Here is a 26,841-nt window from a genome sequence, read left to right on the forward strand (position 1 = left end):
AATACAGTTTTAGTTTTATATTAGTACAGTTTTAGTTCTATATTAATACGGTTTTAGTTTTATATTAGTACAGTTTTAGTTTTATATCAGTACAGTTTTAGTTCTATATTAATACAGTTTTAGTTTTATATTAGTACAGTTTTAGTTCTATATTAATACAGTTTTAGTTTTATATTAGTACAGTTTTAGTTCTATATTAATACGGTTTTAGTTTTATATTAGTACAGTTTTAGTTTTATATTAGTACAGTTTTAGTTCTATAATAGTACAGTTGTAGTTTTATATTAGTACAGTTTTAGTTCTATAATAGTACAGTTGTAGTTTTATATTAGTGCAGTTCTATATTAGTACAATTTTAGTTCTGTATTAATAAAGTTCTAGTTCTATATTAGTACAGTTCTAGTTTTATATTAATACAGTCCTGGTTATATATTAATACAGTTTGAGTTCTATATTAATAAAGTTCTAAACAGACTAAACACTACTTAATCTAATTTAATACACAGCATTAATACATGTATTCAAATATTACACACTACCTCTAAGTACCTGTACAGGGATTTTTTTTTATTGGAAATTATTTTTATTAGGACTTCATACAAGTTTACAATTATCATTAGACTGCATTTCTACATGTAATTAAATACTTAAAGACTAGACTCTGCAAAGATTTAACCAAACCTAGCCCCTAAACTTCTATACACAAATACCTCTACACTTAATTTGGATAACATGTTTAAATGTTGTACATTTTATGAAGACGTCATACTATCATTATTATTATTATTATTATTATTATTATTAGTAGTAGTAGTAGTAGTAGTAGTAGTAGTGGTAATAGAATTGTTATTTTTATTATTTTTTTCCTGCTCTTTCTGTTTGGGGGGACTTTTATTGTGACAGTGTGTGAATTTCCCTCAGTGTGAGTGCTGGTGAGCTGGTGTTTAGGTTGCTGTTGGTTGGTAACTGTAACTAATAGTGAAATAAAGCGGATTGTTGGGTTGTAGGTGTGAACAGGCGGGTCGGGTGAGTTTAACTCTTTATTCAGGGTTTTATAGAGCTTATAGTGGAACCGAATCTTTGATTTAGAGGATTATTAGCAGCAGGATGGTCGAGGAGTGCAAATATTAACCATTTACTGCATATTAACTCATCAGATATCAGTTATAATATTATTTATCTTAATAAATATAATCTCTCTACACTTTAATTTAACAGTTTTATAAAGTTTATTATTTTCCAGCACTAATAAGATGCAGAGAGTAAATAATAAGAGCAGTTCTGATGTTATATGTATAAATAAGTATAAAATCAGTATTTAATTTATATTAAATAATATAATAAATATAAAATAATAAACACCTGTACAAATACACCTGCCCACATTATACCCACTTGTTTTAGAACAGTTATAATTATGTACAGTTCTATGTTTGTACAGTTATAGTTATATACAGATCTATTTTAATACAGTTATAATTTTGTACAGTTCTATTTTAACAGAACTGTATATAACTATAATTGTACTAAAATAGAACTGTATACAACTACAACTGTACTAAAATAGAACTGTATATAACTATAACTGTACTAAAATAGATCTATTTAGTAGTTGTAGTTATATACAGATCAATTTTAGTACAGTTTCAGTTATCTACAGTTCTAGTTTTGTACAGTTATCGTTATATATCTAAGTAGAGTTATAGTTATATATACAGTTCTATTTTAGTACAGTTATATCTACAGTTCTAGTTTTGTAAAGTTATATCTATATACAGTTCTATTTTAGTTTAGTTAAAGTTATATACAGTTTTATGTTACTGTTGTTGTGGTTCTGTGTTAGTACACTAATAGTTCTATTATAGTACAATAATCTTTTTAATACAGCTATAGTTCTAATATTAACACAGTTGGATTTATGCATTAATATTGTAGTCCTATATTTGTACAATTATAATTTTACTGTAGTATTGTTGCAGTTTTATATTATTACAGTTATAATTTTATTGTAGTATTGTAGTTATATATTAGTAAAGCTATAGTTCTATTTTAGAACAGTTATAGTTATATAATAGTACATATATTCAATTTGTTATGGTTGTATTTAGATAGCAGTATAATTATATTAATCTATATTAGCACAGTTTTAGGTTTACGTTACTATTGTTATTTATTAGTAACAATTTTGTTATTTAGTTATTTATTAGTAGAGGTATAGATCTATTAATTCTGTTGGTACAGTTACGTTTTGTTTTATTTTATTGTATGGTGATAATTTGTCTGCTTGTTTTTTTCTGATTCAGTAGAACTCGGGACAGAATGACAGAACCTTTGCTGGTTTCGGAGAAGTCTGAGGAGGCGGAGTCAGCTCCGGTAAAGTCCTGCGACTCCGAGACGTCCTCGGTACCGTCCCCGACCCGCTGCGACCCAAACACCCCGGACAGCAAGTCGGTGGGGACAGATCTGTCCATGGACGACATTGAGACCATTCAGGAGGAAAACCACTTCCTGAGGAAGAGGGTGGGGTCTCTGATAAAGAAGATTAAACAGCGGCAGTTTCGCAACCACAGGAGAACGGTGAGCCCCACCCCTCTCTCTAAAGCCACACCCACTTCAGGATCTCTGGGTCTAAATTGGGTGTAGTCTTTGTATTTTAAAAAGTATCTCCAAATTTTAATACACCTGGGGCCCTATTTTACATATTGCGCAAGGGGCGTCATAATGCTCATTGCTATCTTACACCCTGCCAACAGTCTATTTTCACTCCTTCCTCCTGCCTGGTTTAAACAGCAGCAGATCTTCTGAATATATCTACACTGATGGGCTTGGTGTTCTGGAAATGAGGTGTGTTCAGGTACATTTCTGGAGTTTTATCTTGTTTATCTTGGTAACAGAAAACACAGGAGCTCCACTGACTGAATACAACCTAGACAGACGCCAACAGTCAGACGTTCATCGCTATCTCGGTAACACAGGCGCTGTGCCGAGCCGAGCGTACACCCCCACTTATTACACACACATGAACACACAGCAGCACAAACCCAACTTTTACATCAACAATAAACAGAATAGTAAATAAAATAACATTGCTGTTCCCGTAAATGAGCTGCTGGAGCTCCTTCACAGCGTCAACCAGCAGCTCAGTTTCCTCTGCTGAGAAGAGTTTGTTGAACACGTCCAGGTAGCTGCACCGTTACAATAGCAATCCACCAAAGACAGAGCTCACCTGGTTCTTCTCTTAAAGAGAATGATGAGCAAGAGACACTCTGATTGGTTTATTTCACGTTATGCCCAAAATTAACCACACCCATGATTAATTAAGAGAATGAGTACATACCTTTTTACCGCTTCGAGCCGTGCAAGGTATTTTTTTCCTGTTGTTACGATAGCAAAGACACACTGACACGCCCTAAATCAAGCTGCATGGTTCGCAGCTCACCTATAGATCACCAAAATAAGGCCTTTGGTTTTAAAGGGTTAACAGGCCTATTTTACCTTAGAATGAAAGACTCTGATTTTCCTTTTGTGTAGGAAGTGTACAAAAAGAAACTCTGATTTATAGTGACCTAGGGCTAATGTAGCTTTTAAGATTTTTCAAAGAATTTCTGTCTTTATTACCGAGTTTCTTGAAGAGTGTCCACTCTTCTGACATTGTTCCATGGTTTTCTTCAGCAGGTGGACGATTCCGGTCCATCCAGTCTGGACTCGGACTGTAACGGCGGGGAAAGGCGGACTTTGCGGTCCCGATTAAAGCTGTGCTCAGTGCGGCTGGTGGACTGCAGGGGCGCTGTGGAGGACGAAGAAGCTCACGACGACCTTTTATTGGATGAAGAGGCGGAGGAAGAAGATGACGTTTTCAAAATTGTTCTTCCACGTAAGGAAACTAATCTACTGTCCATTCACAAGAATATTTATTGCTTTATGGACCACCCTATTTTAAGCGGCTTGTGAAAACAGCAGTTTAGATTATGTCCTGTAGGGGGCGGCAGTTCGTTTTGAATGATTGCAGGGACTAGACAAGCTGTATGTGTGCATTTGCACATCTGTGCCATCAATGTGTGCAACCTTAATTAGCTGAATGTGTATATTAGTAGGCATGTCAACAAACGTTTGTACACTTAAGCTGCATATAGGCTGCATTTTTCTGCAACTGCACCATGCAACACTGTTCTTAAGTCAAGAACTCTATGTATACAACTATCGTAATAAATCAGGAACTTTTCCTAAAGTGTCTTAATGAGTGCCCACACTATCAAACAGTTACTTTAAAAAAAATTAAGTCTTGCCGCCAAATGATGTAACGTTTTATTAAATTGCTATTGTTCTCTCAGGGTCTAAAAGCAGGAAGCGGGAAAAGGACTCTCCGTCGCGCCCGGTCGGCAAGAAGGAGAAACGCTACCACTGCTTATACTGCGAGAAAAGTTTTTACAACTCCGGAAACCTCAACGCTCACCACCGCATCCACACCGGAGAGAAGCCGTACCAGTGCTCCTACTGCGACAAGAGCTTCACCCAGTCTGGCCAGCTTAAGTACCATGTGAGGAAGCACACCGGCGAGAAGGCACCGGAGCCACAGAAAAAGAAGGAGAGCAAGAAGGAGATGTGTCCATGTCCGTACTGCGGGAAGTGCTTCCCCAGCCAGTCCCACGTCATCATGCACCAGAGAATTCACACCGGAGAGAGGCCGTACACCTGTTCCCACTGCGGCAAGAGCTTCCGGCAGATGGGTCGTTTGAGGGCACACGAGAGGCTTCACACCGGAGAGCGCCCATTCTCCTGCTCTGAGTGCGGAAAGAGCTTCAACGAGAAGAAGGACTTTAAGATTCACCAGACGGTTCACACCAAAGAGAAGCCCTACCTGTGCTCTGTGTGCGGAAAGAGCTTCTCCAGACCAGACGGACTTTACTTCCACCAGAAAATTCACAGCGATGTCCGGTCCCACCTGTGCTCCCTCTGCGGCAAGAGCTTCATTCGCCTGGGCGCACTAAAGAACCACCAGCGGACGCACAGCGACGAGAAGCCCTACCTGTGTCCCCTCTGCGGGAAGTCCTTCAAGACACCACCATACCTCCAGAAGCACATCCGGACACACTCCGGTGAACGCCCCTACAGCTGCTCACTGTGCGGCGAAAGCTTCTCGCGCTCCGACAACCTCGTCAGCCACGAGAAACGGCACAGCGGCGAGCGGCTGCATGAGTGCCCACGCTGCGACAAGACCTTCATCCTGCCAGAGCTGCTGGTCGCCCACCAGGAGGTGCACACCGGGGAACGTCCGTACCGCTGCTCAGTGTGCGGGGAGACCTTCAGCTACTCCGGATCTTTGGTGACGCACCAGAAGAAACACACCACAGAGGAGCTCAGCGAAAGCCCTCCGCCAGATCCTTGAGATAAAAGCGAAAGTCTTTTGGCTAATTTCAGTTTTATTGTACGCTGATGCACCAAAAGTCAGCGGGACCAGTATTAAAGTTGGATGTGAGTCCACCTTCTGTCAGAGTTGCTTTAGCATCTGTACCCACAATCAATTCTAGCCAGACACTGCCGGTCTCCATCATCTCCATCATTTCCCCCCGCTGCACTGTCCATAATTTACCAGTCTTTCCCAAACCTTACTCACAAGATATCACCTCACAACTTATAGAAGTGTGGGCGGATGTTCCCAAACCATCCCTCCCCAAGATATCACTTCATGATCAACTTAATTTACATACTGCTGTCCCATGACTTTTGGCAAGTCAGTGTACACAGATAATCCAGTCCAATTAAATTTTGCACTGATATGGGAATCGTGGTCCAGTGTCGATATCTGACATCGTTAATGTCTGTATCTGTAGAAGGTGATACGTTTTTTAAAAGGTATAAATCAGCTTTACAGAATAATAGAACGTTTATTAGTGGAGTTTTGCAGGGTTTTTTTGCAGTTTTTTTAGTGCTAAACACTTTGATCTTCTGGAGATTAATCAATATATCACACATTACTTTATAACTGATACCCTTGACATAGCTGCAAATGTTCTGCTTTTTTTGTTACTTGTCCAATATTTGGCTAATGCAGCTAACAAGCATTGGAAACGTATGTACACTAATTAGCATGGTGCTAACTGCATGCATGCATCTGAAACAGTCTCTCCAGTATGTATTATTTTTACATTTTGTACCTTATAGGTAAGTATGTATTTTATTATTTAAAATTTCTTTATATCAACTGAAGACAGATGTAAGGCTATTGTCCAGTATGAATTTTTGCCAAGCTTTTGTTTTTAAAGGCCAGAGGAAAGGATATCCTACAGTGCATACATTGTGGCAGCAGTAAGCTTCCATCCAGTACGATTGTTTTGTAATTTTATTCCAGAATGTGTTCAGAGGTAAGTCTCTAAAATGTATTCTATTAGTAATGTCTCCATTAAGTTATACCTGTTGAATCCCAAAAGTTTCCCAGTATGTATTTAAAAGTTTTTTTTTTATGTTAAATGTATGTATGGCTTCTATACATTTTTGTACATACTAAACGCTTTTGTCCAGTATTTAATTCCAAATTATTACACCCAGAGTAAACTCTTCTCCATTAAGTATTTTACAAGTATTAAATATTAGAGGTAAAGCTTTTCCGGTATGTATTTTTTAAATACTTGAACCTCGATGAAAGCATCTTCTTCCAGTATGTACTTTTTTTAGTGCAGTACTGCAGAGGTAAGCAGCAAGGGTCCCTTACTTGGATGTTGCTCTTTGTATGTATGTATCCAGTAAAAATACAAAAAAATGTATTTTAAGTATTGAATGGAGGAAGTTAGGCTTTTATATCCAGTATGTATTTTTGCTGCTATACAGTGTAACACTACAGCAGGTTTGCTGGAGATCACTGAACCCTTTTATAGAGGGTTTGACAAGACTGTGCAATGACTGGATATGGAGTTAGCACCATGCTAATTGGTGGACTATAGGATTCCATTGCTTGTTAGCCACATTAGCATCGTAGCTCCAAGGGAACCTTAGACACCAAACATGTCTCGAATAAATGCCTGTACTTGTGTTGATGGGGAGGGGACTGTACATTTGCTGTAATTGTATTTTATTATTTTTTTAACGATTGTTTTAATATATTTTATCGTCTTTATACTGAGATAAAGGAACTCACAAATGGACAGATTAACATTTTGAACTGGCTGAACATAATTCATAATTTCTGTTTTTTTTTTTTTTGTTTGTTTTTCATTGTTGTTTGTTGCAGAATCCTAAAAGGTTGGCCTGGTGGGGGCGCTGTACATATTTCCAATATGTACAAAAAGCATTTGTTCGCGTATCCATTATGCATTCTTTTCTCCAGTGACTAAAAACAATTAATTACTGCATGTTCAACATTCAGTTTCTGCATACATAACATTTATATTTTTATACTGTTTAATGAAAGGTACAACAAAATGCATTGAGAAGGACTTTTATTTTGAAAGCTGAAGGCTGCTCCCGCAGATGTACAGTAAGACAATGTTCTCAGTGTGAGTCTAAGACTTTTGACTGATCTTTTGGCCATGTAGTGTTTCAAGGAAAAATACTCAATATGCCAATATTTTTATTTTATTAAAAAACAAATGTAAAAATCATGTCTTTTTGTAATAATTTAACACCCGTGAGTGTTTCACACAGCATTTCACAGTATGCAAAAATAATAAAAACAATCTTTACAGTTAAACAGTTTCTGGAGGTAAGGATCTGGTTGTCATCAGTAGAGCTGCTCTGATATTTGGAACAAAACCCAAAGACCAATTAAAAATTATTCTTTCTGAACATGGATTAAGTGTCCGTGGGTACAAACCACTGCCTGGAGAACCTCGGTGTCTTTTGGGAGATGCATATTCTGTCCCTTGTCTTATTCCAAGCTCAGACTACGCAATTTTTTAGTCTCTCACGATGTTCACTATGTCAATTAAGCAATCATCTTCATTTTGTTTCTTACTTGGGGAACAGGCAACACCACACGCAAGTCACTGACCAATTGTCGTCCACGTCCTTGCGTTGAGTTCGTAGGTCATTGCCGAGGAGGAGCAAAGAATCTGTCAATCATGGCTATAGGTCAGTGCCAGGGAGCGTGTCGCCGAGCATGTCAAACATGCTAGTCTTCTCGTCGTATGGTCACATGCTGTCACTCAAATTTTACTACTCTTTCACTATGTCATTCTACACAGACATTTTTCTCTTGCAGCGCTGAAATTCGGATCCGATGCAGGCAATTTTTTCACAATCCCCGTTCCCCCACCTCGCTTTACCTGTTACTGATCAGGTGGTCACGAGTGGAATATCTGCAGCATGTTTTTTCTTGTGGCTGTTCAGAGAACTTAAAAAGGTAAACTTTTCCTTGCAGATGGGGCACTGGTAGGGCTTTTCACCGGTATGAATCCTCAGGTGGTTTTTGAATACGCAGGGCCTTGCGAAGGTCTTCTCGCACTCCGTGCACTTATATGGCTTTTCTCCAGTGTGTATTTTCTCATGCTGGCGAAGAGTGATCTTCTTGCTGAAACTCTTGCCGCAGGTGGTGCAGACGTAAGGCCGTTCGCCGGTGTGCAATCGCTTGTGCTCGTTGAAATGCGATGGATCGGAGAAACTCTTCCCGCAGTCGGCGCAGAGGTACGGCTTCTCTCCAGTATGTGTTCTCTCATGACACTGCATATGCACCTTATGTCTGAAACCTTTGCCGCAGTGAGAGCACTTGTACGGCTTGTCGTCGCTGTGGATTCGCATATGTGTCTTCAGACTGTTCAGCTGCGAGAACTTATTCTGGCAATAGGAGCACTGGAACTGCTTCTCCTTGGAGTGGCGGAGCATGTGTTTCTTCAGGTACCTTTTGTGGGTGAAAGTCTTGCCACAGTCGGAGCACGGAAACAGTTGAAGCCCGGTGTGGGACTTCTGGTGCTCCACGAGTGACCCTTTCACCTTATATTTCCTTCCACACTCGTCGCAGCTGAAAGCACGTTCATCGCTGTGACTTACTGAGTGAAGTTTGAAGCTGGACAAATTGAGGAAGCTCCTTCCGCAGACCAGACACTTGAACTTGCCCTCTCCCGTGTGCATTAACATGTGCTTTTTTAGCTCGGTTAAACTGATGAACGACCTGCTGCAGACTTCGCAGAGGAAGTCTTTCACCTCGTTGTGCCTCTTCTCGTGCAGCTTAAGGTACTTGAGACTAGCATACAATTTCTTACACACAGAACAGGAGAACGACTTCGTCTTCTCATCCAGAGACACATTCTCAACCTGCAGGTCGTCCGACGGACCTGAACTTTCCCCAAAGTTCTGGTTTTGCTGTTCAGTGAGATCACACTTCTTTTGTTTGTGACCTTTACTCGAAGGCGACCTGTCATTGTCACAAGTCTTGTCACCTGAAAGAGGAAGATTGCAAGAGTGACTCCTTAACAAGGAGGAATCGAGGAAGCTCTTCTTGCAGCCTGAACACCTGAACTTGCCCTTTTCCTTGTGCATCAAACTATGCTTTTTCAGCTCTGACAACTTGATGAACTTCAGGTCGCAGACCTCGCAGAGAAAGTCCTTCTGCTCATTGTGCCTCTTCTCGTGCGCCCTAAGGTTCTTCCGGTTACCGAACATTTTCTTACACTGAGAACAGGAGAAAGTTTTCCCACCGTGGGACACACTCTCAACATGCAGGCCATCCGATGGACCTGAACTCTGGTTTTGCTGTTGAACGTGATCGCGTTTCTTTCGGTCGTGGCCTTCTTCATTACTGGACTCGTCACCTAAAAGATAAAGAAAGCAATAGTCAAGCTATGATGGGTCATCAATTCTACATTAAATCAGTCCTCTGATTCTCACTCTTAAACCCCCTCAGAGGAAGAGATTAGAACTCCGGGATATTTTAATAGTGCTAAAGTTAGAATATATTTGTTTACCAGAGGGAATAAAACTGGGATCTTCATGATCGACATCATCTCTGTTGTTTCCCATCGGTTCCTGCTCTACTTGGTGGTGGTCCACGAGTCTCGAGACCGCCGTTACACAGTCCATCAGTCTCACCGAGCACATCTTTAATGGAGTGGTGAGTGTATGCTGTGGTCCACCATTACAGCCTGGCTCCACCCAGTCTGTGGAAGTGGGTTTGGTTGGGTTGGGCTTGGGATTGGTGGAGTCGGGGTCGGTGGGATTGGTTAGGATGGGCTTGGTGTGGTTGGTTGGGTTGAGGTTGGGATTGGTTGGAATGGGCTTGCTTGGGTCATTGGAATTGGTTGAGTCAGGGTCAGCGTCGGTGTAGCACTGCAAAGAGAATCCGCCATCATCATCCTCCGACTCTGCCTCTTCCACATCCTCCAGTGAGTTTAGGTTCTCATGGTCCAGTCCAGAGTCTATTTTAGTCTTACACACAGAATACACACTGGATACATCCTCCTCCACGTCCTGCAGTGGGTTCTGATTAAGTCCTGAGAGGTTCTGTATCTCTGTGTTCTTCAGTTTAACTTTGCAGGCAGAACACAAACTGGGTTCCACCTTTAAAGAGACAAAGAAGAGAGAAAACACATCATAAAAATGTAGAATTTATTTACTTTAAGTCCAAGACCCGGTTTACACCTGGTATTATCCAGATTCCTGGGTGACGTGATCAAAAGTGTGCAGTAAAAAGTGTGAACAGGTGTGAATGGGATTCAGTGCACCTGGAGGAGCATCGTAATCCCATACGCTACGTCCAGGCAGTGTGGTAATGCCAGGTGTGAACGGGACGATATAAAATACGACCCAAAAATGAGACCGGACCTCTTTATAGAGTTCCTCTGCTCGTTCCTTCAGCTTCTCCTGCAGGGAGGTGATGATCTCTCTCAGCTTCCTCACTTCTGATTGGAGGTTTCCAATCTCCTGCATGGAGAGATCAGTTCCTACAGACCTGCTGCAGGGCGATTCCGAGTCGTATAACATGTGGAGCTCCAAAACGACTCTGCCCTCCTCCATAACTCCGCCCACCTCCATCCCACACTGGGCTGGGTATCTTCAGGGGTTGAGCAGATGGAGACTGTAGGTTCTGGACTTCAGAACAGAACCAGATATACCCATTTTACCATACCAATCAATACCCATATACACCCACAATAAATCATTTCAATCTATAATATTACATCAATAGGCATAACTAACAATATCTATACTGATCAATACCACTGCAACCACGAATTCCTATACCAGTCAATATTCATATAATCAATTCCATACCCATTCCAACCAACAATTACATACTCATCAATACTCATAAGTACCTATACCATATTCATCAATATCCATATTTATCAATACCTCAACCATCTATACCCCTAACCCCAATTAATAATAGCCACTCTAATCAATACATATATATTTATTAAAACCACATCCCTCAATAATTTATACCCTTTAATACTTAAAATGATCTATAAATGTACTATCAATACTCACAACTACCTGGTTTTGAAGTTACGCATCTCATAAAAAATCTAAATGTTTTTTATTTAAATATTTACAGAACAGATTTTCTTTTAAAATGTGTTATTTTAAAATGTATTTTTAAAATCCCTACTAGTGGTTGTGTTAAACTACCTATCTAACATTAGCTAAACTTAGCTGAAGCTTAGTGCTAATCTGTTTGAAATAAAAAAATTGCAACTCTCTGAGTGCCATCTCCATCTCCATCTATTAAACTCTTAATTTACTGTCATTTGTGTTTACATTTATTTTGGATTTCTTAGAAAGTAAGATTTTATAAATATGAGTGTTTTTTTCTTTATGACAGTTTTTCTTCAAAAACACCTTGCATACACTAAATTTTGCCATCTCACAAGAACATTGTTAAAATCAAATCCATTACATTGGACATTATATATTTTCTTGTTTTTAATGTTTTGTTGCACATAAAACGAATTAAGTCCTGTTATATCCATTACAATAAACCAGCCAACAAACAAGAATATATGCCAATGAAACAATAGAAACTCCGAGATTAGAGCAACACTAGAGCCAATGTAAGTAGAGCTACTAGTAAGGCAAAATAAGAGGCAAAAAATAAGAGCTAATCTTAACTCATTTTATGTGATTTAGAAGACTTTTTATTACGCTTATTTTGCTATTTATAGGTTTATGTTTGAGTAAAATGAACATTGTTGTTTTATTCTATAAACTACAGACAACATTTCAAATAAAAATATTCTCATTTAGAGCATTTATTTACAGAAAATGAGAAATGACTGAAATAACAAAAAAAAAGATGCAGAGCTTTCAGACCTCAAATAATGCAAAGAAAACAAGTTCATATTCATAAAGTTTTAAGAGTTCAGAAATAATCAATATTTGGTGGAATAATCCTGGTGGTTTTTAATCACAGTTTTTTTCATGCATCTTGGCATCATGTTCTCCTCCACCAGTCTTACACACTGCTTTTGGATAACTTTATGCTGCTTTACTCCTGGTGTAAAAATTCAAGCAGTTCAGTTTGGTGGTTTGATGGTTTGTGATCATCCATCTTCCTCTTGATTATATTCCAGAGGTTTTTAATTTAGTAAAATTAAAGAAACTCATCATTTTAAGAGCTGCATTTACTTAATATCACTAAAACACATCAACCCAAACCCAGTTATTAATAAATTTTAATCTCACCTTCTCTGATTACTCTCCTCTTCTCTTTGCGTTTAAACCTCTACAGTAGTTTAATTAATTTTATATATTTTATTTTATTTTGTTTTATTTCAGTCATTTCCATGTTTATCTCTTTCTCTTATCGCTCGACACACAACATCGCGAGCCCGGCCATAACACACGACTCACTTCCGTCTCCAGAAAGAAAAAGCACTTCAAAATAAAAGTTCAATAACTTTCGATAAAAGCACACAGGACTGATCCACAAACAGATCCGCTTAAATGGTGTTTAATATGTTAACAATAGTTTAATATTACACTGAGAGAACTTTTAAGTGGATGTTCTAATATTAATAAAATAATACTAATATTATTCAAATAAAAACTCCAAACAAATTTTAAAAAATAAGATTTGTCATTTTCAAAAAGAGAAAAATGTCTGTAAAAGAGAGAAAGTATAGCATTTAAGTAATTATACAAACTACTAAAAAAAATATATATAGTAAATAAATAATGCATTACTGGGCACAGTTAATAGAATTAAAAAATAAAAATTGTAAAATAAAAACAAGAAAAAAAACATTAATAGAAAACTGTTTCTGTATAAATATCTGTTTGGCGCTTTGTAGACTTTTTATTCATTTATGTTACATATTTATATAAATATAAGTAACAAATATTTAACAAATAAGTTGGCTATTTGGTTAAAACGAATTGTAATGAACTGTTAACTTCTTTTTACCATATATACACCTCCCTGAAATACATTATTACAGCTTTCTTCATACTGAATCTTACATATATAACAATATTTGGTTCCACATTACAGTGGAGAACCTTCAGTCAATTAGTGACCTTCAATTAGTCCAATTAGTGACGGTTTCTGGAAATCAACATTATTAACAATTTAATTTAGTAGAATGGTGATGTCGCTGGTATTTTGCAGTACTACAGTAAGAGTTTATTATAGTAACCAGTGCTGGATAGTGGATAAAATGTTAAATTAGCACTTCTGCATCTGTCTTGTAGTCTTTCTGGACTCTAATCTCCATCTCTAGCTATCAAACACATTGCCATTACTTATTGGCCTTTACTTTTTTTCCCTATTTAGTTCGGATTTAATAAAAAAGTAAAAATAACTTATTCAGATTTTAACTTAGAAATTTAATTCAGAATCAATTTTGATTTAAGCAGTCGCAATATATTACCTTGCTCACAGTATTGAAATATATTGTATATATTGAATCGCAACCAATATATCGTGATATGGGTCTCACATTTCACCTATAGCACCTCAACCTGGCAACCTGGGGAGTCGAAATAGGACTAGGGAATGGGCAGAGACAGTGGGCGGAGTCAGAGGCTAAAGCTCTGCAGTCAAGAGATGCCAAAGCTTAAACTTAGCATTAGCTTAGCATGTTTAACATCCCTAATAATCATTTTATGAATGAATTAGTTCATTTGGATTCTATATGGAATTTTCTCAGGCTGAAACTTAAAAGTATTAAGAAATGAGTCACAGAACTGTAAGCTTGTTTTACTGCTTGACTTTATTTCAGAGATTAATTCATTAAAAGCTGGATTTTCTCCAGATACACTGATTAGAAACACAGAGAGACGTATTACAGAGCTTTGGGTTTCTGAGCAGATTCTGGGCAGAGCTTAGCTCACGTTGTCCATCAGGACGGAGTCGGCGTCGGACACGACGATGGGGGGCTCGTTCTTGCCTTGGCTGTGGCACGTCTCGATGTACGGGAACAGTGTCTCGCTGAACTTGTTGTTGTGGTAGGTGTAGATCGGCTTCTTGGTCTTGGCGTTGAAGAAGACCACGTTGCCCTTATTGAAGTCCAGGAGAACCCCGATCACGGTCGGTTTGACTGGCAGTTTCAGGGGCGTGCTCTTGTCATTGAGGGCGTGGTACTGGCCATCCTTCCTCCTGACGATAACCCAGTAGCCGTTTTTGGGACCGTATGCTAAGCTGCCTTTTCTATTGGCTGATTTCTTGGCCACGCCCACCACGAAACAGGCCCGAATGTCCACGTCCACCTCCCAGTACGGCTTCCCGGAGTCGTAGCCTTTTTTTCCCAAAGCGGCCAAAGCCGCGTTGAAGCGCTCCGGATTGTCCGGAACAAAACGAGCGAATTCTGAAGCCTTTACTGCTTTTCCTTTACTCGTCAGGAGGAGCTGAGGGTGCGCCGTGTCCGGATCCCACTCTGGAGAAACTGTCCAGAACAGAGGACAAAGACAACATACAGAACACAGGACAAAGAACATGTCCAGAAAACAGGACAAAGACAACATTTAGAAAACAGGACAATGAAAACATTAAAAAAAGACAGGACAAGGCAACGTTCAGAACACAAGACAAAGACAATGTTCAGAAGACAGGACAGATAAAATGTTCAGAAGACAGGAAAAAGAAATTGTCCAGAAGACAGGACAAAGAAAATGTCCAGAGAAAATGAAAAAGGCATCGTTTAGAAGACAGAACAAAGACAACGTTCAGAAGACAGAACAAAGACAACATTCGGAAAACAGAACAAAAACAATGTTCAGAAGACAGGACAAAGAAAACATGAAAAAGACAGGACAAAAACAATGTTCAGAAGACAGGACAAAGAAATGTCCAGAAGACAGGATTAAGGGTATGTCCAAAGGCAGGACAAAAAATATCCAGAGAAAAGGAAAAAGAAAACATTCCAAAGACAGGACATAGAAAATGTCCAGACAGCAGGACAAAGACAACATTTAGAAAACAGTACAAAGAAAACATCGAGAAGACAGGACAAAGACAACGTCCAGAAAAAGGTAAAAAGACAATAACAAGACAAAAGAACAAAAACATAAAAAAACAGAAGGACAAAAGTGAATGTCTGTTGCGAAACTGGATGCACTGATTTTCTCCTCCTTATCTCTTCACACTGAGTATGGATATGGAGACATTTAAATTTTTGCAAAAAAAAAAAATTCAATGACTTCAGTCCTTTGAAAATACTGCAGTGTGTCGATAGGTTATTTTTATAAAGTAATTTTTAATGACAGGGTGGACAGGAAATTCTTGGATGTGTTTAAATATCCTGATCCAGTCATATAAAAAGTTTGAGCACCCCTATTAATCTTAATCATTTTTAGTTCTAAATATTTGGGTGTTTGCAGCAGCCATTTCAGTTTGATACATCTAATAACTGATGGACACAGTAATATTTCAGGATTGAAATTATGTTTATTGTACTAACAGAAAATGTGCAATATGCATTAAACCAAAATTTGACCGGTGCAAAAGTATGGGCACCCTTATCATTTTATTGATTTGAATACTCCTAACTACTTTTTACTGACTTACTGAAGCACAAAATTGGTTTGGTAACCTCATTGAGCTTTGAGCTTCATAGCCAGGTGTATCCAATCATGAGAAAAGGTATTTAAGGTGGCCAATTGCAAGTTGTTCTCCTATTTGAATCTCCTCTGAAGAGTGGCATCATGGGCTCATCAAAACAACTCTCAAATGATCTAAAAACAAAGATTGTTCAACATAGTTGTTCAGGGGAAGGATACAAAAAGTCGTCTCAGAGATTTAACCTGTCAGTTTCCACTGTGAGGAACATAGTAAGGAAATGGAAGAGCACAGGGACAGTTCTTGTTAAGCCCAGAAGTGGCAGGCCAAGAAAAATATCAGAAAGGCAGAGAAGAAGAATGGTGAGAAATCAATAAAATGATAAGGGTGCCCATACTTTTGCACCGTCAAATTTTGGTTTAATGCATATTGCACATTTTCTGTACAATAAACCTCATTTCAATCCTGAAATATTACTGTGTCCATCAGTTATTAGATATATCAAACTGAAATGGCTGTTGCAAACACCCAATTTTTTTTATATGAATGAATATATTTTTATGAAAATAGCTAAACGAATAATATAAATATCTAAGTTATTATAAAACATCTTCAAAATGTAAAAAATACCCACGTACCCACTGTGAAAGCATTCGTCTTTGTTTCCTCTATTTTATTTTTATACTCCTCCTGCACCTTCGCCAGCTCCTTCTGCAGCTCCTCATTTTCACGCTCCAGTTCTGCAAAACAAATCAAAATCTGTGTTAAAACTAGAGAAAAACACAGTTAAAACTTGTCCACACGGAGAAAAACACAGTTAAAACTCACCCACACAGAGAAAAACAGTTAAAACTCATCCACACAGAGAAAAACACAGTTAAAACTCATCCACAAAGAGAAAAACACAGTTAAAACTCATCCACACAGAGAGAAACACAGCTAAAACGCATCCACACAGAGAAAAACACAGTTAAAATTCACCCACACAGAGAGAAACAGTGTTAAAATTCACCCACACAGAGAGAAACAGTGTTAAAACTCACCACACAGAGAAAAACACAGTTAAAATTCACCCACACAGAGAGAAACAGTGTAAAAACTCATCCACACAAAGAAAAACACAGTTTAAACTTGTCCACACAGAGAAAAACAGTTAAAACTCATCCACACAGAGAAAAACAATGTTAAAACTCATCCACACAGAGAAAAACAGTGTTAAAACTCACCCACACAGAGAAAAACAGTTAAAACTCATCCACACAGAGAAAAACAATGTTAAAACTCGTCCACACAGAGAAAAACAATGTTAAAACTCACCCACACAGAGAAAAACACAGTTAAAACTCATCCACACAGAGAAAAACACAGTTTAAACTCATCCACACAGAGAAAAACACATTTAAAACTCATCCACAAAGAGAAAAACACAGTTAAAACTCATCCACACAGAGAGAAACACAGCTAAAACGCATCCACACAGAGAAAAACACAGTTAAAATTCACCCACACAGAGAGAAACAGTGTTAAAATTCACCCACACAGAGAGAAACAGTGTTAAAACTCACCACACAGAGAAAAACACAGTTAAAATTCACCCACACAGAGAGAAACAGTGTAAAAACTCATCCACACAAAGAAAAACACAGTTTAAACTTGTCCACACAGAGAAAAACAGTTAAAACTCATCCACACAGAGAAAAACAATGTTAAAACTCATCCACACAGAGAAAAACAGTGTTAAAACTCACCCACACAGAGAAAAACGGTTAAAACTCATCCACACAGAGAAAAACAATGTTAAAACTCGTCCACACAGAGAAAAACAATGTTAAAACTCACCCACACAGAGAAAAACACAGTTAAAACTCATCCACACAGAGAAAAACACAGTTAAAATTCATCCACACAGAGAAAAACACAGTTAAAACTCGTCCACACAGAGAAAAACAATGTTAAATCTCGTCCACACAGAGAAAAACAGTGTTAAAACTCACCCACACAGAGAAAAACAATGTTAAAACTCATCCACACAGAGAAAAACAATGTTAAAACTCGTCCACACAGAGAAAAACAGTGTTAAAACTCACCCACACAGAGAAAAACAGTTAAAACTCATCCACACAGAGAAAAATAATGTTAAAACTCGTCCACACAGAGAAAAACAGTGTTAAAACTCACCCACATAGAGAAAAACACAGTTAAACTCGTTCACACAGAGAAAAACACAGTTAAAACTCATCCACACAGAGAAGAACACAGTTAAAACTCATCCACACAGAGAAAAACAGTGTTAAAACTCACCCACACAGAGAGAAACAGTGTTAAAACTCACCACACAGAGAAAAACACAGTTATAATTCACCCACACAGAGAGAAACAGTGTAAAAACTCATCCACACAAAGAAAAACACAGTTTAAACTCACCCACATAGAGAAAAACACAGTTAAAACTCATCCACACAGAGAAAAACAATGTTAAAACTTGTCCACACAGAGAAAAACAGTGTTAAAACTCACCCACACAGAGAAAAACAATGTTAAAACTCATCCACACAGAGAAAAACAATGTTAAAACTCGTCCACACAGAGAAAAACAGTGTTAAAACTCACCCACACAGAGAAAAACACAGTTAAAACTCATCCACACAGAGAAAAATAATGTTAAAACTCGTCCACATAGAGAAAAACACAGTTAAACTCGTTCACACAGAGAAAAACACAGTTAAAACTCATCCACACAGAGAAGAACACAGTTAAAACTCATCCACACAGAGAAAAACAGTGTTAAAACTCACCCACACAAAGAAAAACACAGTTAAGAGTCGTTGTTTAGAGAAAAATCTGATGTAGTAGTTTCTAACCTTCCAGCTCCTGCAGTTTGGCGTCGGTATCACTGATCTGAGTCTTCAGCTTCTCGTTCTCATTTAGCGTATCTACAGAATCACCATCACAATCAATACTCAAACAATACTCAATTAATACTCTATCAATACAATCATGTCCTGTGTTAACATAACTATATTTATTATTTGTTTACAAACTTTTGACTGGTAGCCGATAAAAACAACACCAATATCTACAGCTCTGTAAAAATGAAGAGAGCACTTCAGTTTCTGAATCATTTTCTCTGATTTTGCTATTTATAGGTTTATGTTTGAGTAAAATGAACATTGTTGTTTATTCTATAAACTACAGACAACATTTCTCCCAAATTACAAATAAAAATATTCTCATTTAGAGCATTTATTTACAGAAAATGAGAAATGACTGAAATAACAAAAAAGATGCAGAGCTTTCAGACCTCAAATAATGCAAAGAAAACAAGTTCATATTCATAAAGTTTTAAGAGTTCAGAAATAATCAATATTTGGTGGAATAACCCTGGTTCGTTTTTAATCACAGTTTTAATTTCATGCATCTTGGCATCATGTTCTCCTCCACCAGTCTTACACACTGCTTTTGGATAACTTTATGCTGCTTTACTCCTGGTGTAAAAATTCAAGCAGTTCAGTTTGGTGGTTTGATGGTTTGTGATCATCCATCTTCCTCTTGATTATATTCCAGAGGTTTTTAATTTGGTAAAATCAAAGAAACTCATCATTTTTAAGTGGTTTCTAATTTTTTGTGAGAGCTGTATATATAAATATTATAGTAACTGTAGGTAGAGTTATATTGTTTCACATGCTGTACGTATTTTTCCATGCATTAATATACAAATCATCACATTGCATTTTTATCATTGTTAATTTACTAAAATACTATTATTTTATATTATTACATCATCACTGGGTTATCTTCATTATTTAAATGTTAATGCACATTTTATCATACATTTATGTTATACATGTTTAAAGTACTTAAAATATATTTTATAGCATTTATTCTTCATTTACTAGTTTAAACAGTAAAATATTGAAATGCTTTTCTTCTATAATCAGAGAAATGAAAGATCTTACTTTTGTGGCTTTCCTTCAGCTTAGTAACCTCCTCCTCCTTACTCTTCAGCTTCTTTGTAACTTCTATAAAACACATCATAAACAGAATTAATATTTATTATAAACATATATTCAAACTATAAACTACTCTAAACTAAACTAACAATAAATAAATCAGTACAGTTGCTGTTATTAGTACTGTAGTGTATTTATACAATTAATAATATACCTTAAATATATTACATAATATATTTAAGAATTTAATATTATGCAAAACATTGTGGTATCATTGATTTATTACTGTTATAATTTACTGTTAGAAGTTAGAACAGTTAGAACTACTATCTATATTTCTTATTTACACAGTAATATATGATGAATATATTCACTGTAAATAAGTGTTGTTAAAGTTAGCGAGTTAATATTAATGTGATTAATCTGGAAGGTTTTACACATTAATTGTTTTTATAGCACAAATGAATCCTTTTACCAAGTTTTTACAGTCTGGTAGCATATTAGCGGTTTTATGTAGCAATACAAACACAGGATTATATCTAACTCATGCTAATATGACAAACACATTAAAATATTACTAATTATAAAGCATCAAAACTACCATGAGAAATAATGAAATAATAAAGGTTATAATCTATTTGCAGGTTTTAAACCACAATACACTATTATTACAGTCTCCCTCCCAAACAATACTGAGAAATATATATATATATATATTTAAGAGATTTACACCACTAATATTAATACAATAATTAATTTTACCTAATCTTACTTTTATTTACTTATTTTAATTTTACTGTCCACTTTTAAATGCTTAAATCTTAAGAGAAGAACAAGAGCGATTAATTGCAAATAATTATAGAAAACTGTTCTGATTGGAGCAGTTAATTAAAAAAATATATATACGTAAAATATAAATAATAGCAGGTACACTTTAATTTAATACTTCGAAAAGCATTTTTTTCTTCTTTTACTACACATTTCTATTATTAATAGAAGTAGTAGTAGTAATAGTCTTATTATTAAAAATATAGCTGAATAATATTATTATTTTTGTTGCTATGGAATCAGTGTTTGATGTAGATCACAGGAGCACGTTTAGGTACCGCTGCATCCACCCTTGATCTCCTCCTCTTTGGTCTTGAGCTCCTTTTTCACGTTATCGATGGCCTCCTCCTTAACCTTCACCTCCTTTTCGGCTTTGATTAGCTCCTCCTTCTTCTTTCCCAGTTCTGCATTCAGAGCTGTAAAACAGACAGTGCAAGTCAATAACGCTCACTGGTCACTTTATTGGAAACACCCTTACTTTACACTTATTGTATAAATAATATAATACTGGAAATGTATTTAAAGTGCAAAACAAACCAAAATACTCTTCTGAGGCTGGTAACTTCATTCCTTGGACAGTCCTGATTAGGGCCAGTTCCATCATTATAACTTTTTCTATGGTCTTTTTTGGTGACTAACCTTCATTTTTCTTTATTTATTTAGTTGAGTAGTTGTTTATTCTCATAATCTGGATTAGAACATTACTCAAATATTCACTATTCACTGTATACCTGTAACTCTGCCTCTTCACTACTTTACTTTAACTGATGCTCTCAAACTTTACATTAAGAGACAAGAAATTCAAGTAATTAACTCTTGATGAGTTCAGCACAGCTGTTAACTGAAAGCCTGAATTCCAGGTGACTCTACATCATAAAACTGACTGAGAAAATCAAGCCAAGAAAAAGATAGAGGTGCTAGTGTGAAGAATGTAAAGTATAAAATATATTCTGGTTTGTTTAAAACTTTTTAGTTTGGATTAGTTTAGTTTTAATCTACAATACACAACAATTCAAAAGAATGAAGAAAAAAACACTAAATTTAAGGTGTGTCCAAACTTTTAACTGGTCCTGTTTAAGAATATATTACTTATATTACCTGCTTTTTCATTGTTCAGCTGTGAAACGTCCTTATCCTTGTTCTTCACCTGCTCTTTAAGATCTGTGTTTACAGAAAAAAATCAAATAGTAGTTTTTTTAGTAGCTAACAAGTAATGAGAGAATTTACTGCAGTAATTAGCACTGGAGCTACAAAGCTCAAATTGCAAACAAGTAATGAATCTTTTACCTCTGAAATTAGTAATAAAGCTGCAAAGCTAGCTAACAATTAATATCTGTTAATTAATTAATTAAACAATTAATTAGAAGCTGTTACATCAGCAAGTAGCAGTGGCGCTGCATAGCAAATGTAGCTAACAAGTATTGTACACTTATACCTCAGTAATTAGCACTGAAGCTACAAAGCTATTGTTGCTAAAAAATATAAAAAAGCTTTTAGCTCAGCAATTAGTCCATTTTACAAAGCTAAAATAGCTAACAAGTAATGAGAGATTCTACCACAGCAATTAGAACTGGAGCTACAAAACGAATTAAGCTAACAAATAATAGAAGCTGTTACATTAGGAATTAGCTCTAGAGCTACAAAGCTAATGTAGCTAACAAATTATGGAAACTTTTACCTCAGCAATTAGCACTGGAGCTACAAAGCTAAAATATCTAACAAGTAATGAAAGATTTTTACCTCAGCTTTTAACAAAGGAGCTACAAAGCTAATGTAGCTAACAAGTAATAAAAGCTTTTACCTGTATTACTCTGCTTCAGTTTAGAAACGTCCTCCTCCTTTTTCTGCAGCTGTTGTTTAAGATCTAGAAACCAGATCATGAATAAAATGATCGAAATAAAAACATTGGCATTCATATATTATACTATTTCTATGATATAAATATATATAGTAGCTGTACCGTTAATTTGTTTTTCTGCTTCTTCTTTTATCGTTTTTTGACCACTTTGAGTTTCTTTCATCTTCTGTCCCAAATCAATCAACTGCTGAACTGCAATGCAGAGAAAACAACCAAACAGAAGATCGCAAATATTAATATCACATTTTTATATAACCTACATTCGCAAGAGTGAGAATTTTGGGATTGTTATGTTATTCAGAAGGAAGACACAAGTTACCAAAACAATAAAAGCTTATGAAGCTAACAAGTAATAAACACCTTTACCTCAGGAATTAGCACTGGAGCTACAAAGCTTATGAAGCTAGCAAGTAATGAACACTTTTACCTCAGGAATTAGCACTGGAGCTACAAAGCTTATGAAGCTAGCAAGTAATGAACACTTTTACCTCAGGAATTAGCATTGAAGCTACAAAACTTATTTAGCTAACAAGTAATGAACACTGTTACCTCAGGAATTAGCACTGGAGCTACAAAACTTAAGTAGCTAGCAAGTAATGAACACTTCTAACCTACATTCGCAAGAGTGAGAATTTTGGGATTGTTATGTTATTCAGAAGGAAGACACAAGTTACCAAAACAATAAAAGCTTATGAAGCTAACAAGTAATAAACACCTTTACCTCAGGAATTAGCACTGGAGCTACAAAGCTTATGTAGCTAACAAGTAATTAACACTTATACCTCAGGGATTAGCACTGGAGCTACAGCACTAATTAAGCTAACAAGTATTTTACACTTTTACCTCAGGAATTAGCACTGGAGCTACAAAACTTATTTAGCTAACAAGTAATGAACACTTTTACCTCAGGAATAAGCACTGGAGCTGCAAAGTTTATGTAGTTAACAAGTAATTAACACTTTTACCTCAGGAATTAGCATTGAAGCTACAAAGCTTAGAGAAGCTAACAAGTAATTAATATTTTTACCTCAGGAATTAGAATTGAAGCTACAAAGCGTATGTAGCTAACAAGTAATTAACACTTTTACCTCAGGAATTAGCACTGGAGCTACAAAACTTATTTAGCTAACAAGTAATGAACACTTTTACCTCAGGAATAAGCACTGGAGCTACAAAGCTTATGAAGCTAACAAGTAATGAACACGGTTACATCAGGAATTAGCACTGGTGCTACAAAGCTTATGTAGCTAACAAGTAATGAACACTTTTACCATAGTAATTAGCACTGGAGCTACAGCACTAATTAAGCTAACAAGTATTTGATACTTTTAACTCAGGAATTAGTATTGAAGCTACAAAGCTTATGTAGTTAAAAATCAATGAACGCTTTTACTTTAGGAATTAGCACTGGAGCTACAAAGCTTATGTACCTAACAAGCAATTTACACTTTTACCTCAGGAATTAGCACTGGAGCTACAAAGCTTCTTTAGCTAACAAGTAATTTACACTTTTAACTCAGGAATTAGCACTGGAGCTACAAAGCTTATTTAGCTAACAAGTAATGAACACTTTTACCTCAGTAATTAGCACTGGAGCTACAGCACTAATTAAGCTAACAAGTATTTGACACTTTTATCTCAGGAATTAGCACTGGAGCTACAAAGCTTATAAAGCTTACAAGTAATGAACACTTTTACCTCAGGAATTAGCACTGGAGCTACAAACCTTATGTAGCTAAAACGTAAATAGCATTTTTACTTTAGGAATTAGCACTGGAGCTACAAAACTTATTTAGCTAACAAGTAATGAACACTTTTACCTCAGGAATTGGCACTGGAGCTACAAAGCTTATGTAGCTAACAAGTAATGAACACTTTTACCATAGTAATTAGCACTGGAGCTACAGCACTAATTAAGCTAACAAGTATTTGATACTTTTACCTCAGGAATTAGCATTGAAGCTACAAAGCTTATGTAGTTAAAATCAATGAACACTTTTACTTTAGGAATTAGCACTGGAGCTACAAAGCTTATGTACCTAACAAGCAATTTACACTTTTACCTCAGGAATTAGCACTGGAGCTACAAAGCTTCTTTAGCTAACAAGTAATTTACACTTTTAACTCAGGAATTGGCACTGGAGCTACAAAGCTTATGTAGCTAACAAGTAATGAACACTTTTACCATAGTAATTAGCACTGGAGCTACAGCACTAATTAAGCTAACAAGTATTTGATACTTTTACCTCAGGAATTAGCACTGGAGCTACAAAGCTTATGTAGCTAACAAGTAATGAACACTTTTACCTCAGGAATTAGCACTGGAGCTACAAAGCTTATGCAGCTAAAAAGTAAATAGCATTTTTACTTTAGGAATTAGCACTGGAGCTACAAAACTTATTTAGCTAACAAGTAATGAACACTTTTACCTCAGGAATTGGCAATGGAGCTACAAAGCTTATTTAGCTAACAAGTAATGAACACTTTTACCTCAGGAATTAGCACTGGAGTTACAACGCTTATGTAGCTAACAAGTAATGAACACTTTTACCTCAGGAATTAGCTTTGAAGCTACAAACCCTATTTAGCTAACAAGTAATGAACACTTTTACCTCAGGAATTAGCACTGGAGCTACAAAGCTTAGGAAGCTAACAAATAATGAACACTTTTACCTCAGGAATTAGCATTGAAGCTACAAAGCTTATGAAGCTAACAAGTAATGAACACTTTTACCTCAGGAATTAGCCCCGGAGCTACAGCACTAATTAAGCTAACAAGTATTTGACACTTTTACCTCATGAATTAGCATTGAAGCTACAAAGCTTATGTAGTTAACAATCAATTAACACTTTTACCTCAGGAATTAGCACTGGAGCTACAGCACTAATTAAGTTAACAAATATTTGACACTTTTACCTCAGGAATTAGCACTGAAGCTACAAAGCTTATGTAGTTAACAATCAATGAACACTTTTACCTCAGGAATTAGCACTAGAGCTACAAAGCTTATGTAGCTAACAAGTAAATTACACTTTTACTTTAGGAATTAGCACTGGAGCTACAAAACTTTTTTAGCTAACAAGTAATGAACACTTTTACCTCAGGAATTAGCACTGGACCTACAAAGCTTATGTACCTAACAAGCAATTTACACTTTTACCTCAGGAATTAGCACTGGAGCTACAAAGCTTATTTAGCTAACAAGTAATGAACACTTTTACCTCAGGAATTAGCACTGGAGCTACAAATCTTAGGAAGCTAACAAATAAGGAACACTTTTACCTCAGGAATTAGCACTGGAGCTACTACGCTTATGAAGCTAACAAGCAATAAACACTTCTACCTCAGGAATTAGCACTGGAGCTACACCACCAATTAAGCTAACAAGTATTTGACACTTTTACCTCAGGAATTAGCATTGAAGCTACAAAGCTTATGTAGTTAACAATCAATTAACACTTTTACCTCAGGAATAAGCACTGAATCTACAAAGCGTATGTAGCTAACAAGTAATAACACTTTTACCTCAGGAATTAGCACTGGAGCTGCAAAGTTTATGTAGTTAACAAGTAATTAACACTTTTACCTCAGGGATTGGCATTGAAGCTACATAGCTTATGAAGCTAACAAGTAATGAACACTTTTACCTCAGGAATTAGCACTGGAGCTACAAAGCTTATTTAGCTAACAAGTAATGAACACTTTTACCTCAGGAATTAGCACTGGAGCTACAAAGCTTATTTAGCTAGCAAGTAATAAACACTTTTACCTCAGGAATTAGCTTTGAAGCTACAAAACCTATTTAGCTAACAAGTAATGAACACTTTTACCTCAGGAATTAGCACTGGAGCTACAAAGCTTAGGAAGCTAACAAATAATGAACACTTTTACCTCAGGAATTAGCATTGAAGCTACAAAGCTTATGAAGCTAACAAGTAATGAACACTTTTACCTCAGGAATTAGCCCTGGAGCTACAGCACTAATTAAGCTAACAAGTATTTGACACGTTTACCTCAGGAATTAGCATTGAAGCTACAAAGCTTATGTAGTTAACAATCAATTAACACTTTTACCTCAGGAATTAGCACTGGAGCTACAGCACTAATTAAGCTAACAAATATTTGATACTTTTACCTCAGGAATTAGCACTGGAGCTACAAAGCTTATGTACCTAACAAGCAATTTACACTTTTATCTCAGGAATTAGCACTGGAGCTACAAAGCTTATTTAGCTAACAAGTAATGAACACTTTTACCTCAGGAATTAGCACTGGAGCT

General features: G+C 36.4%; 3 protein-coding genes across 50 annotated transcripts in view; 1 reads left to right on the plus strand and 2 right to left on the minus strand.

Moving 5' to 3' along the window:
- The first annotated feature begins 846 nt into the window (after positions 1 to 846).
- LOC103027462 (zinc finger protein 501) lies at positions 847 to 7,595 on the plus strand. Of its 3 annotated transcripts, none has more exons than XM_049469357.1 (4): positions 847 to 1,026; positions 2,304 to 2,577; positions 3,676 to 3,874; positions 4,332 to 7,595. In XM_049469357.1, exons 2-4 carry the CDS (start codon positions 2,320 to 2,322, stop codon positions 5,384 to 5,386), a joined length of 1,512 nt encoding a protein of 503 aa, XP_049325314.1. In that variant the 5' UTR covers positions 847 to 1,026; positions 2,304 to 2,319; the 3' UTR covers positions 5,387 to 7,595. The 3 variants fall into 3 exon arrangements, with proteins under 3 accessions (XP_049325314.1, XP_049325312.1, XP_049325313.1); XM_049469355.1 differs by having other exon boundaries at positions 848 to 1,026; positions 3,673 to 3,874; XM_049469356.1 differs by having other exon boundaries at positions 848 to 1,026; positions 2,307 to 2,577; positions 3,673 to 3,874.
- On the minus strand, positions 7,552 to 12,780 carry LOC103026069 (oocyte zinc finger protein XlCOF6). Of its 2 annotated transcripts, none has more exons than XM_049469343.1 (4): positions 12,613 to 12,780; positions 10,750 to 11,011; positions 9,894 to 10,485; positions 7,552 to 9,740 (listed from the first exon to the last, which is right to left on the minus strand). In XM_049469343.1, the coding sequence occupies exons 2-4, from the start codon at positions 10,957 to 10,959 to the stop codon at positions 8,269 to 8,271; spliced, it is 2,274 nt and encodes a 757-aa protein (XP_049325300.1). In that variant the 5' UTR covers positions 10,960 to 11,011; positions 12,613 to 12,780; the 3' UTR covers positions 7,552 to 8,268. The 2 variants fall into 2 exon arrangements, with proteins under 2 accessions (XP_049325300.1, XP_007241285.3); XM_007241223.4 differs by having other exon boundaries at positions 10,750 to 11,016.
- A 1,343-nt stretch (positions 12,781 to 14,123) lies between these two features.
- LOC103036139 (putative leucine-rich repeat-containing protein DDB_G0290503) overlaps positions 14,124 to 26,841 on the minus strand; it is a 73,113-nt gene continuing 60,395 nt past the window's right edge. For 43 of the 45 annotated variants that reach the window (XM_049469306.1, XM_049469307.1, XM_049469308.1 and 40 more), the window contains 8 exons: positions 22,664 to 22,753; positions 22,505 to 22,567; positions 21,802 to 21,864; positions 20,982 to 21,119; positions 19,882 to 19,944; positions 18,787 to 18,858; positions 16,564 to 16,665; positions 14,124 to 14,813 (listed from right to left, as the gene is read on the minus strand). In XM_049469306.1, the coding sequence (XP_049325263.1) occupies positions 14,254 to 14,813; positions 16,564 to 16,665; positions 18,787 to 18,858; positions 19,882 to 19,944; positions 20,982 to 21,119; positions 21,802 to 21,864; positions 22,505 to 22,567; positions 22,664 to 22,753 (1,151 nt within the window). In that variant the 3' untranslated portion in view covers positions 14,124 to 14,253. The remainder of the gene's footprint in view (positions 14,814 to 16,563; positions 16,666 to 18,786; positions 18,859 to 19,881; positions 19,945 to 20,981; positions 21,120 to 21,801; positions 21,865 to 22,504; positions 22,568 to 22,663; positions 22,754 to 26,841) is intronic. The other 2 variants (XM_049469288.1, XM_049469331.1) reach the window with 2 other exon arrangements.

This window comes from Astyanax mexicanus, chromosome 21 (genome assembly GCF_023375975.1).
Source record: "Astyanax mexicanus isolate ESR-SI-001 chromosome 21, AstMex3_surface, whole genome shotgun sequence".
In the NCBI taxonomy this organism is placed as follows: domain Eukaryota; kingdom Metazoa; phylum Chordata; class Actinopteri; order Characiformes; family Acestrorhamphidae; genus Astyanax; species Astyanax mexicanus.